The sequence below is a fragment of the Zophobas morio genome, unplaced genomic scaffold, assembly GCF_036711695.1.
Source record: "Zophobas morio isolate AGI-343-1 ecotype UQ-CSIRO unplaced genomic scaffold, CSIRO_AGI_Zmor_V1 ptg000334l, whole genome shotgun sequence".
Taxonomy (NCBI): Eukaryota; Metazoa; Arthropoda; class Insecta; order Coleoptera; family Tenebrionidae; genus Zophobas; species Zophobas morio.
In genome coordinates this window covers 1-12,503 of record NW_026972438.1, presented here as the reverse complement: position 1 = coordinate 12,503, position 12,503 = coordinate 1, and the positions used below count along the sequence as shown (strand labels likewise).

General features: G+C 29.9%; 1 protein-coding gene and 2 long non-coding RNA genes across 3 annotated transcripts; 1 reads left to right on the top strand and 2 right to left on the bottom strand.

Annotated features, from left to right (window-relative positions):
* Nucleotides 1-3,010: 3,010 nt before the first annotated feature.
* LOC135120055 (uncharacterized) lies at nt 3,011-3,443 on the top strand. The gene is made up of 3 exons (XR_010278483.1): nt 3,011-3,139; nt 3,208-3,286; nt 3,353-3,443. It is a non-coding gene; the product is annotated as an uncharacterized LOC135120055 (long non-coding RNA).
* Nucleotides 3,444-3,512: 69 nt separating this feature from the next.
* LOC135120056 (uncharacterized) lies at nt 3,513-4,303 on the bottom strand. The gene is made up of 4 exons (XR_010278484.1): nt 4,246-4,303; nt 4,072-4,128; nt 3,958-4,011; nt 3,513-3,721 (listed from the first exon to the last, which is right to left on the bottom strand). It is a non-coding gene; the product is annotated as an uncharacterized LOC135120056 (long non-coding RNA).
* Nucleotides 4,304-6,711: 2,408 nt separating this feature from the next.
* On the bottom strand, nt 6,712-7,830 carry LOC135120073 (uncharacterized). Its single transcript, XM_064044423.1, has 7 exons — nt 7,796-7,830; nt 7,530-7,666; nt 7,383-7,477; nt 7,249-7,320; nt 7,095-7,189; nt 6,962-7,045; nt 6,712-6,871 (listed from the first exon to the last, which is right to left on the bottom strand). Exons 3-7 carry the CDS (start codon nt 7,435-7,437, stop codon nt 6,725-6,727), a joined length of 453 nt encoding a protein of 150 aa, XP_063900493.1. The 5' UTR covers nt 7,438-7,477; nt 7,530-7,666; nt 7,796-7,830; the 3' UTR covers nt 6,712-6,724.
* Nucleotides 7,831-12,503: the final 4,673 nt, after the last annotated feature.

Genomic DNA, 12,503 nt, shown 5'->3' with positions numbered 1-12,503 from the left:
ATCCACTTTGCGGAGAAACATTCTTCCCTGGGCCTCACGTCCCTAAGACTTAAGATTAAACAGTTTAAGTTCTTTTACTCATCATGACATTAACATGATCGTGCAATAAGTAAATATATTGATTAATTACAGCTTCCCTCTTCTTGTAAGCATATAGTAGCTGGGGAAGTCTTGGTTTAAGTCTCTCTCCCCGATAGAAGTTCTTTGGACGGATTTTCACCACATTAGGCCGTATGATGGGAGTTTCGCTATATCTCTCTGTTTTTAAGTCCTCTGAAGCAGTAATTATACACCTTTAAAAGATCACTCCATAAGCATCCATACCCTAACCCTTTTCAAAGAGGAAAAACGGTTTAAATTTTTTAAAAGACCGACCTTAGCCGCCGTGTTAAAAAAAAATTATGAACTCTCCCTTTAGGCTCTTAACTTTCCAAATATACGTATGCTATTCCTTGTTCTGCCTGACCGATTTTCCTTTACATTATATGCTTATGTCACCGAAATTTATTGTAATTCGAAATCATTGTGCAGTCCTATTTTAACTTAATAATTGATTTACTGAATTTACGGTTATTCCTGCTAAATACCAGGTGATGTTCACCTCAAGAAAAAGAAAAAACGAGATAAATTAAATCTCCTACACTCTCTGATATCTCAATCCACCCTTGTTATCATGTTAAAAAATTGAATACCAATTACGTTCTACGTTTTATAAGCAAAAAAAGTCCATTGAAACTCGAGAATAGAGTTAAGGTTAAGGTTAAGGTTAGGGTTAGGATTAGGGTTAGGGTAAGGCCATTGTATGAACTGTTGATGAGTCATGCGACTGTGGCATGGTAATCCCGCTCTGCTTTGCATTTCAAAAAGACCAAATTCTTAAAACCTTTTTCTTAGCTTTGTTTATTAGCACACTGCATCGTGATTGTGTGATCGAACCACTTTTGCATTACTTTACTTTAAACAAGCGGTAGTGATATAGCTTACACGATACGAGGAACATGCTTATTAACTAGTGCACTGAGCTATCTCCCTGTAATTTTTTAAAACAAAAACGACCTAAACATTTTTTGAGCAAATTTAGTAAAGGATTGAGTACACCAACCAGCCCATATAATTACTTTAAAAAAAATAATAATAAAAAAGATGAAAACAGCGTTATATTTATATGTCATTCCGCTCTTAAGTCATCCATGGCCCCACAGGCAACTTAGGCTACCCTGTCTGGACCCCTTTCATGGCGGGGGAACGTAGAATAAACAGTTTAGATATAATGTATTTAACGATTGTAGTTTGTCAGGGACATAAATAAAAATTAATAAACAAGTTAAAAGTTTCTTACTCTCTTCCTCTTCCTTTTATATACTCACTTTTGTATGTCCTTGTTAAACTTCTGATCCCATTAACAGATAAGCTATAAACAATTGGGTTTCTGATAGAACAAAAACACACAATCATAAGCTATTTTAACACTAACACATTTAACAAGTTTAGAGTCACAAGCTGGTTGTCAGAAGTAGTAGTTCATATAGCCAGCAATCATGACTTACCTTTGAGTCTAGTTAAACTTAACCTTCTTGCAGTAATGTCTTCATAATTACGTAAATAAAAAAAAGCTCATAGCATTGTTAATAAAAAGATAATAATTTGACTTAATTTTACAGAAAGAAAATGGTCTTAAAGTCTAAATAATCACAAACTTTAAGCTTCTAATAGTAAAGATAAATAGTTTGTAATTTGAATTCCGTTTTTTAACCTCTTGTTGTTTACTAGCGCTTTACATAGTATACCAAACAGTCTCTGGACAGATAAGTCAGCTAGTCGTTATATATCCTCTAATTTGTAAACTAATTTACCTAAAAATTTCTCAATACAATATATAAATATTTAAATATGTTTTTATCTTTATCACTATAACAGAAATCTATGTAAAGTTAGTTAAAGATAATGTTTGTTTCAAAATTTAAGTTTTATTGCTAATAAATTTTTTTATAATTTATTTTAAGGTAAAGTCTAAGCCCATAATTATTAAACAATTTAAATAGTATTTTTGTTATTATTTCCTTAATATTGAAAAGGGTTTAGCATATTAGCAAAACTCTAGTAACTTTTTTAATAAATTTAATTTTTCGTAACTGCTAGGGCTCAAATGCCTTAGTATATGATATCCTGCTCTCTAAGTGTGGCGGCCACTTTTTGGCGTGGCGGGAAATCCAACAGTGACAAAAAAAAATTATATACTTTAATTAAAAAAAAGGATGGTAGAAAATTTTTAACAAAGAGCTCATGCTAAAGTCAAGTGCTAAATTATTATTAATTAATAATATAATTTATTTTTATTATATTTAAGCCTTTTACTTATTAACATTAAATTCAGAGCTTGGTTTTAACTAAATAAAGGCTGAAATGTATTTATTAAACATGCGTCCTACTGAGACAGGCTCTTAATATAATACTTAAACACAAAATTGAATATTTTGACCTTCTTTGAAAGTAAATTTCAAACTTACAGTAATGACTTTTACGACTAAAATACAGTTTTCAACTATTATTAACTCGAATTAATATAGATTTTTTCATTATTACAAGTTATATAGGTACATTCTTTTTCAAACCCAATTGTAAAATTAACCTTTCTTTGGAACAAGTAATTTCTATTAATTATATTTTTGTCCTAACTGTGCTTATTAGGAGACCATTACACATAACATAGGCAAAGGCGCCCTCAGCTTGAGCCCCCTCAATTGTTTTTAACGCTATAGCTAACTACCTAGGAACGGCTCTACGAGTATACAAGTTAATTTCTAGTATGAGTTCAAACCACTGTCGTAGTTATAAGAGAGATAGTGAGATTGCTTTAATTCAAGTTTAAATCTTATATGTACACTATCACCCTGTTGAGAGACCGAAGATTCGGTGTTTATTGCCTCGAACGAGCACAGGAATTAATATATAAATTATATAAATTGTGGTACAGCGCAGGAACTTTCGAATGAAACACTGGAGCGGGCAACTCGGTCTGTTAGAGGTTACAATAAAGGATGACCGACTTATGTCTTCAAGTTTTTTAAAGTATATAGTCCTATAGACCAAGGAACTCACCATCTTACTTCAAGAATTATTGAGCCTTCAGCCTGATAACGTTTGTATATAGAGAACTTTAGATAAAATTGCAATTGCTTATACCTTATTCCGTTATCTAATGGGCAGTCTATCTATGTTCCAGCCTCTTCTTCTTCAAGAGTACGGTTTAAAGAAAAACCTTCAACTATTTTAAAGCGGGTTCAAGGTTTTATATTTTAACTTTTCTTATAAGTAAAGCTTATATTAAAGTTTAACCCTATATATATTTTAGATGAACTTACAAAACTAGAGCAAAAAAAAAGGGATCTCTAAACTTTTAGAAATATTCATTTCTAATAATTATACTGAAAATTAAAAGCCGCCTTAACTTACTTGCATGCTTAATAAAAAAAAATTGAAGTTGGTTGCAAAAAAAGTAAATATCTACAATATTGTTAAGCAATTTAAATTTATTTACATAATTGAAAATACAAGAAGGGATAGAACTTTATATTTTGCACCTAGGCAATAATATGGTTTAACATAATTTATTTTGATTCTTTTATTGGTTCTTTAAGCCAAGCCGGTTGCGGCCAGTGAGCAACTGAGTATTTTTTCATTTCTCGTTCCCCTTGTATAACCGCTCCTAGTAATGACGATGCTAAAAAAGTAAAATTCTCGTTAGACTATAAATAAAGATTAAGAAAGCTCTGTTTAAGTATAACTAAGGTAAAATAAGCTTAGTGAACCGATTATAATGCGTGTAGACTACTCGAATATCAAAATTAAATAAGCAAACTGAGTAAAGTTTTTTTTTTGTATAAATAGTAAGTTACTGTACAAATTATGACTAATTAAATCCCAAGCAACACAGAGTATAAAAAACCAGCTAAATACCGGCACAGATAAACACTCTCGCAGGAGCATTCAATTTTCGTACCCACTGAACTCCTTATTTATTATGACATTAAAACAATTTCAATATCGATGGTATAAGTACAAGAGGTTGACCCCCATAGTGAGCGGCTGACAATAATAGAGTAGATCCGAAGATCCCAACTGAGAAGCCTGCAATTCATAAATCACCGAAAAATTAAATAGTACTATAAAACAATATATTATAATCTACTACGAGGATATATTAGATATTGTTTACAAATAATTTTTAGCAGGCTATATAGAAACCCTTAAATACTCCCCAGTATGCCGATGACGTTGCTTCCTTGACTTGGTCTTCACTAGCAAGCTTCATTGAGCATATGTCTTAAGAAATTCGAGTAGTGCCCAGCGCCTTTTAATCTCTCTCCTGTACACACTACTGTTAGTTTAGTTTGAACTATTTATCCTTAAACATTTATTTTTGGGGTTATTGGTTGCATTTTTTTTCTTTACTTTCCCTATAAGTTATAAGAAAGTTGTTTTATACTGTAATTGGAAATCTATGAAAAACTATAACAGTTTAACAAAGTCTATAATATATGTGGGAACGTGCGATTCTTAAACCTTACGTGAACGGCTTATAAGTTTACCTATTCGTAGTTTTGTAGTAGCAGCTTAATTCATATATAGCAGCAATATTAACTTTAAAAATAAAACTTTATAATTTTCTTAACTTTATTTCATAAGCATATATTTTTACTACGTAACCAAATAAATATATTTTCTTTAATATGCAGTATCTCACTTCAAGAGAAGCCAGTCACCAACAGGTCTAAAAGCCAATGAGTGAATCGAAAAATCTGTTATAAGGTGCTATAAGGAGGCGCAACCCTTTAGTTATTAGTAAAGTAAAAGGAGTGGCTCTAATGTTATAATTAGTGTACTATTATTTATAGTGGTTTCGTAAAGTAAATGATTCCTACTTTATTACTAGTATACTGTTAGGCTAAAGTGGCTTAATAACTATTTGTTATTTTAAAAAGAACCGTGAATGAATTCCCCTTTTATAGAATTTTCTAATGCCTGCTCGGGGGAGTTTAATAATACTATAACTACCGTGTTGATTACTTTATTTATTTATTTCTGCTTTATTTACGAGGATCTACAATAAACTTGTTCGTGTGAGTTGTATATAGATATATTGCTCTAAGCTTTCACGTTTGTCTACTAGATTGCTTATTCTTTGTGCAACGAGAAATAGCCATCTTCTCAAGTTACAAAGTTTATAATTTTTCGATCAACACTATGCACACTTAATACTAGTACTTATAGTGATACATTCTCATATATGTGTAACTTTTATAATATCTTTTTGCCTGGAGAAAAATTTGAGCTAATCGCTATCTCAATTTCAGTTTATAATTTTAAATAACACACAACATTACTCGAGTTGTGGTGGAGCGGCCTACAGGCACCTAAAAGTAATATGTTAATGACCAAGTCCTTACACTCATTTATAAGAACTATACAAAGTAAACTACATTTTTACTGCAGTATAGAATAAATGCTTCTCTTTTAAGGGACAGGTAAACATATACTACAACGCTAATTATATTTACATTCTTTTAAAAATTTTTAAAAAGTTTCCAATTCATTACTCTTTACAGACTAGAAAAAAGTGTTTATCTCTTTTGAATCACTACCGTTGTAGTAAAAAAAAAATTAAGGGGTGCAATATATATTAAGAATTAACACAAGCGAGAAATAACTCTATGATAACTTTAAATTTAAAAAATTAATAATATAAAAAAGTTTAAAAGAGTTGAGTTTTCCTTCTAAATTGCAAAATAAGTTAAACCGACTAATAGCTTTTGGAGTATATATAATTTTTCTCTCGAAGAGTAGGGCGAACTTAAGTAGTTATAACTTTTCTGCAGTTAGTCGCTATATATCACCTTTAAAGGAAGTTATAAGATGAACCTTTTTTTTCGCAAAATCAGGAAAAAACGGCAAAGGCGACTCGAAAGCTTTCACAACTATTAGTAGTAAAAGATCATGGAAATTGAATTACTAACTTTTGGTAAAGATTTATTTTTGTGTCCTATCAATAATTCTAACCTCTTAATTCAAAGTTTTAATATTTACTTATAGACAAAATGTAGCTTACAAAAAACTTAGCAGGATTTGAAAAAAAAGATTAAATTATTAACAAAGTATATAATATACATTTTTAGTTCACAAAAAACTTAATAAAAACTGTAAACGGAGAAACCTACGCAACGTGCCTATTTACAAGCTGTACTGACCTTTTTTAAAATTTTTACAAAAGAACCTTATTTTTTATAAAGGTTTTTTCAATAACTACAAGCTTTGTGTGCTGTCGGAGCATTGAGATTATTAAATTTCTAATAAATATAATTATAAAATATAGATTTTTTTTCGACAGCTACTTAAGACTAAAAAATTTATAGCAGTCTCAAGTTGAATATCAGAGCTTCGCTGCAAGAGCTGCTAACAATGTATATAAAATATCGATATTGTTAAAATAAATAGACAATAAATAAAATTTTAAAGATTTATTACTCTCAAATCTGTTGAAGCGGAAAAAAAAAATGTTTCCAGTGATCTATAAAATTCAGTAAGTTTCAATCTTAACTTATAACAATGTAAATAGTAAAAACATATAATTAGTGTAAATTATAAGGAAGACAAGTTTATTATATATAGCAATTTATAGACCAACAAAACTATCATAACAGAAATTTATTCAGATGAGTATGGAACTCTAAAATTTCCGCTTTTGAATTTTGGATTTTTGCGAGAGTTGAACAAAAGGATTGGAGTAGTCCTTTCTTTCTTTAACTCGCACAAACGAAGTATCAAACGAACGAGGCCGAAGTAAAGCTTCTTCAATTTTCGCAGCCATGTTACTCTTTTAACATTAATAAAAATTATATTTAGAAGTACTTCACCTTACTAATAAATATATAAATTATTGATAAAATTATAAATAAAAACTAACGGGTGTTATGTACTCGACTTTGCTAAGTCTTTCCAACTTTATCTTATTTTCAGATTCAAGTCGTTTTTCAAATGATTTCTGTTCCTAAAAAAAAAATTTCTTGAGACAATTCTCTAAAAAGTTATATATAAACCTCAAAACGTGAGTTTTTTCCTATAAGCGCGTCCTCACACATTTTCTTATGAGTTGCTAAAGAAGTAAATCTTTGTAAAGAATGTGTTTTTGGTCCTATTTAATTTTCCTTCGAGGTAAAAAAATTAAGGCATCTACATAATAAAAAACATAACCCCTCATTTGTTTAACACGAAGAACCCCTTCTTTATGTTTTCTCTCTAAATCTAGTTTCAAAGCCTCTTTATCTAATTTTTTTTAAAAAAAACTAAGTCTTATGCTTTATCCTCTTGCTTAAAAAAAAAAACACCCAATTTAGTTTTTCTAATCCATTCCTCTAACCATTGTTTACGTAAAAAATTCATATTTTGATGATATTCAGCTTTCGCTTCTGCGAAGATAACACTCAAAAAAGTTTTACTATATAAATAATTTTTTTTTAAATAAATGAAAATACCACTCATCTACTGGTACCCATTCGGGGGGTGTAGGTTTTGGAGGAAATTCTGTAGAAAATTCATTTTTAAACTCTTTACCCGGTTCAACGATATTGGTAAATTCATTATTGACGATACAATTCTGATCCTTAGCACGCTAAAAAACGAAGTGAATATTATATTTTTAAACTTAATATAGGTGGTTCACATATATTAACGTTAATAGAGATTATTTGTTCTTCTGGTAAAACTAAAGTTAAATATAATTTTAGCGTTCCATAAACACTTTTGCAACTTCTGTGTGCGAGCTTAAGAGGGGCGACGCTAAGCATGACCTGACCAGCTCTAAACCTTGCTAGTTACGGTATGGTTTTTATCTTTGACACCCCCCATGACATCGAAAAGTTGTAATTCGTTAATTAAGCCTGCGAACAAAACTTTTCAAACATGGCAGGAAAATAAACAAAAAGTATATTAGTCCTTTGAAAAATTTCATCCTATATATGTGACTTTGCATTCATATGTAAATTATTGGTTTTCTATTTTTAATGTATAAACTAATTAGACTCCAACTTGGTTAATCACAAGTACTATATGGATTATCAATATTTTTTGGCAGATATTTAAATTGCTTAAATTATATTAAAAGTTTTAGATTTTAAAAATAATTTGTAAACAACTTTTGGGGCATTAAAATTTTGTGGTTGGCTATTTTTAGTTATAGGCTCAACGAGAAAGTTTTCTTTCTTTGCTTCCTACAATATAGTAAAAGGGGAGAAGAATCTTTCTATCTCCCTTATTTTTATTACATGTAATATTAGTTTAAAAAAATTGGTTTTCAAAGCTATAAAATACAACAATAATTAGATTAAGCCCATTTCCTCGCAAAGTACTGACATTAACTATAACTCTGCAATTAAATTTGGGAGAATGCGATGGTATAAACAAATAAAAAATCTTTAATAAACCAATAATATTATATAATTATTATTTAATCGGTTGATATAATCTTTATAAGATGAAAATAAAGATGACTTATTAAATAAACTTAAATTTTATATTTTGGAGAAACTTATTTTAGCTGATTATCTTATAAATAAGAGTATTGTTTTTGAGAATCTATTTGTTGTAATTAAAAAATAATAGTTTTCAAGTGTGTTGTAAAAGAGGGTTGGTAAGATCGCGAGGCTAATTTTAATAATAAATTGTTATATATGCCCAGCCATTTATTTTCCTTGTTGAACGGTGAATGTTAATAGTCGGCTTTCTGCTAAAAAAGATTTGGTTGGTCAGTCATAAGTAATGACTGTATTAGTCGCAAACTTAAAAACTTAATTTGCAAATTACTATTGCATCCAGTTTCAGAAGTTTAAAATCTTGGCTCTTTTCTTAGCTAAATTTGTGGCTTCAAAAGCTCTGCATATTGAAGCTTTTTCAACGAGGAGGCCGGCAACCGGGAATCAGTAACAAATGTCAATGTATTTAAGTAATAGTCCTTCATAATACTTAATTGTTCTAATAAAAATTACTTTTATAGAGTAAAATACCTTACCGACTCTTAAAATAGCTTTAATAAATAGTAGAAGTTGGGGAAAGTTTACAGGAAAATTAAAAAATTTCTATAAAAAATTGGTGGTTAGTATCGTGATATGTGACCACAGAAACGCTACCTAAAATACTCTCATTTTGCTTTACATTTAAATTAAAACTATGTAGCATTTTTTGACCTACTTTTCTTTTGTTAGTAGAGGTACTTTAAATTAATGGGAGCAGTAAAAAAATAGTTTTATTTCCTTTTTAATTGACATGTTACAGTTATAACCCGGCAAAAGCTTATGAAGTTGTAAAAATGGTTACGCGCCATTTGAATGTAATTTAAAACTATTATAGAAAGTTTTATACTTACTATCAAAAATTATGATTGTGTCAACGTTAAATTACATATACCATGATTATAATTAAATGCGTTATATTCGCTATAATATTTTTAATAGGCCTCATACATTAGTATACAAAATAACATTTGTTAAGGTTGCGAATAGACTCTAAAACCCTTTAAAAAAATTTTAAAATACATGATTTTAGAATTTTTACTCTAAAAAGTAGTAGCAGTTAAAGCAAGTAGTTTTAATACAGTTATTAGGAAGCACTGCTAAAAAAATATAATACGAGTTCGTTACTTGTTAGAATTTTCTGCCCAATTTAAAATTGATGCTCAAAAAATTAATCTAGTGCCTTATTTTATTTTAATACAACTTAACATAACAGAATTTATGGGTAACCAGGTGTGCACTTTCTGCGTTTTAATAGTTTGGTGCAAGTTGAAGGCTTGAGTTTTGTAATCTTTTAACCATATTAAGTAATCTGATATGAATAGCTTCGGTTTCATAGAAAAGTTACCTTATCGTAAGAAATAAAACCTCTTTTATTCAATCATTCCTGATGCAAAATTACTCTATTGATAATTAATTTTTTTATAGCCGACTTTTAATACTTTTTTTATAAAAAAAAATAATTATTAGAAATACTTTTCTGCAGTTTACTGTTCAGTGGATGAGTAAAACGCTTGTTTGCAAACTGTGCTTTTGAGTCAATAACTGTGATTTATTATTGTTTGTGGCTACACTTACTAAAAAGATAATTGTAATACCCTCCTCCATGGCTGCAGTAAAGCAAGAAACTATAGGAAGAAGCGCAAAGTATATGAAACTTAATATATATAGTATATAGATGCAAAATTTTTAAAATATTAACTTATAACAACCAGCTTTTATTATCTGGATAATGAATTTGCGGATTATCGATCACACTAGGAATACAGGGATCATAAAGGCTAGAAGGCTTATGATACCTTGCATGGCACTTGCTTTATTTGCTGTGGTCTGTGGATTACTATTTGGCGTATTCCCAGTTTTCTGAGTTTTCCCAGTGTTTTTAGAAGTTGGCTTTCCACCTGTTCTTTGTTTGTTTGTGTTAGTATTCTGATTATTATCAGCTGGCCTAGGATGCTGCGGAGGGTTCTGAGTTTCCTGCGCTCTTAAATTTCCTTGAGTAGGAGTTTTTGGTGTGCTTGCATGTTGCTCATGCGACGGCTTTGGTGGATTATGTGCGATCCCAGTATTTTCAGTTCCTTGAGAATTTTCAGGAGTGTTTCCTGTTGTAGGTCTTGAAGGCTGTGGAGGTCTTTTTGGAGGTGTTTGGGAGCCTTTTGTATGATTTTTATCTATTTCTTTCATCCCATGTGCCCCAGTAGTTTTTTGCGCTATGCACACGTAATGAACGAGAAGTAAAAGCTGAATAACAAGAATCTTCTTCAAAAGAAAAATCATCTTGACTGCTATATCTTCAAGAAATAACAAAGCAAATGGGATCCTATAGATATTATATAGACCAACTTGACTTTCCATTATTAGAAGTTATTTTACTGCCTTATAAGGTAACCTATAGAACGTTATATGGCTAGATTTTTTCTATTTTCGTTAATTATTTTTTTTAACGCTCATTTCTTGGGTTTTTAAAAGTTTTTAGTTTCCTTTAAAATCTGAATAAAAAGTTAACCTTCTTAATTAGGTTTCTCTTAACTCATTTGGTAATATAATAATAGCTTAGCAAGCTTTGTACGTTTATAATATTTCTGAGATTGCAAAGGAGTTATTTATACATATTTCTGGAAGTATATCTATTAACCTTTAGGTAAAGCGGTTGACTCGCTTATTGTATTATAAACGAGTTTACATAGATTTTTATCTATTAGTTATAAAAGATTGTACACACAATTTGGAAACGATGATAATATCTCCTACGCAGGAGGTAAAGGGAAACAATCGCTAGATTGTGACTTTAATTAAAAAAATTGAACTTCCCTATTTTTTTTAAAAACACATTTTTAAAGCTTAATATAGAATCTTTAATATTTAACGATCAAATTCCAATTTAATTTATTAAAGGTAGTGTTACTAAGAAGAATCGCCTTACAAAGGCCACGATAAAACAGAAATTATCTTTTTTTTAAGTTAATTTCAAGAGATTATCAATAATTAATTTGAAAAATAATTTGCTTAAGACAAAGGCTAAAATTTTAAAGCTAATAAACTATTTTTCTAAATGAAATTCTTTATTCCGCCCCCTCATAGAATTATTAAAGGTTAATAATTTACTAACATAAATTTAATTTAGGGACAATTATATCTTGGTCGCTCGTGGCTTTTTACACGTTTATTAACTTGCAGTCTTCTTTGACAAAGAAGAGAACGAATTTAGACACGCAATAAATAAGGCTTTCATCTAAGTGAATTAGTATCAAATCAAATACTAGCCAAGTCTTCCAATAAGTTAGAGCAGTAAAATACTCATCTTAAAAGTTATAGCTTGGTTCTTACGAAAATTATTATAACAATGTGTTACCACGATTTAAAGCAAACACTGACAGGGGACCGAAGACAAATAAACAAAAATTTTGAATTTTACTACAACCGTCTCACAATTTTAGTCAGGTAACCGATTTCTAGTTTGACGGCAAAGGAATGCACGCACTATACTTAGATATACAACTATTTATCCTCTATACCCAACCATAGAGTAGCTAGTGGTTATTTATGGGTTGGTCAAGCGAGTAAGAAAGCCAAATAAGAGACTAAAATCGTCTAATAAAAAAGGTTTTAACTTTAAATCTTGCCACCTAGCAATGAAGCGATTAACTTCAAGTTACTTACCACTCGAGTGAGCAATAGAGGTACGATTATATCTAAACGCTAGTGCGAAACAGTCAAATGAAGTTGTCCTTCGCCCCTTTAATACTTCTATACAGCGTTAAAGGTAAATCGTATAATTAACACAGAAAGAAATTAAACTAATAAATGAATATATACATATAATAATCTCAAGAAGGATGTTATCTTTACAATTAGCACTAAGGACCTAGTTCGTAAGGCGGTAATTTTATACGCAATTTGCTTTTTTATCAAAATATTGAATACAAGAGCGAGTTTAAAAGC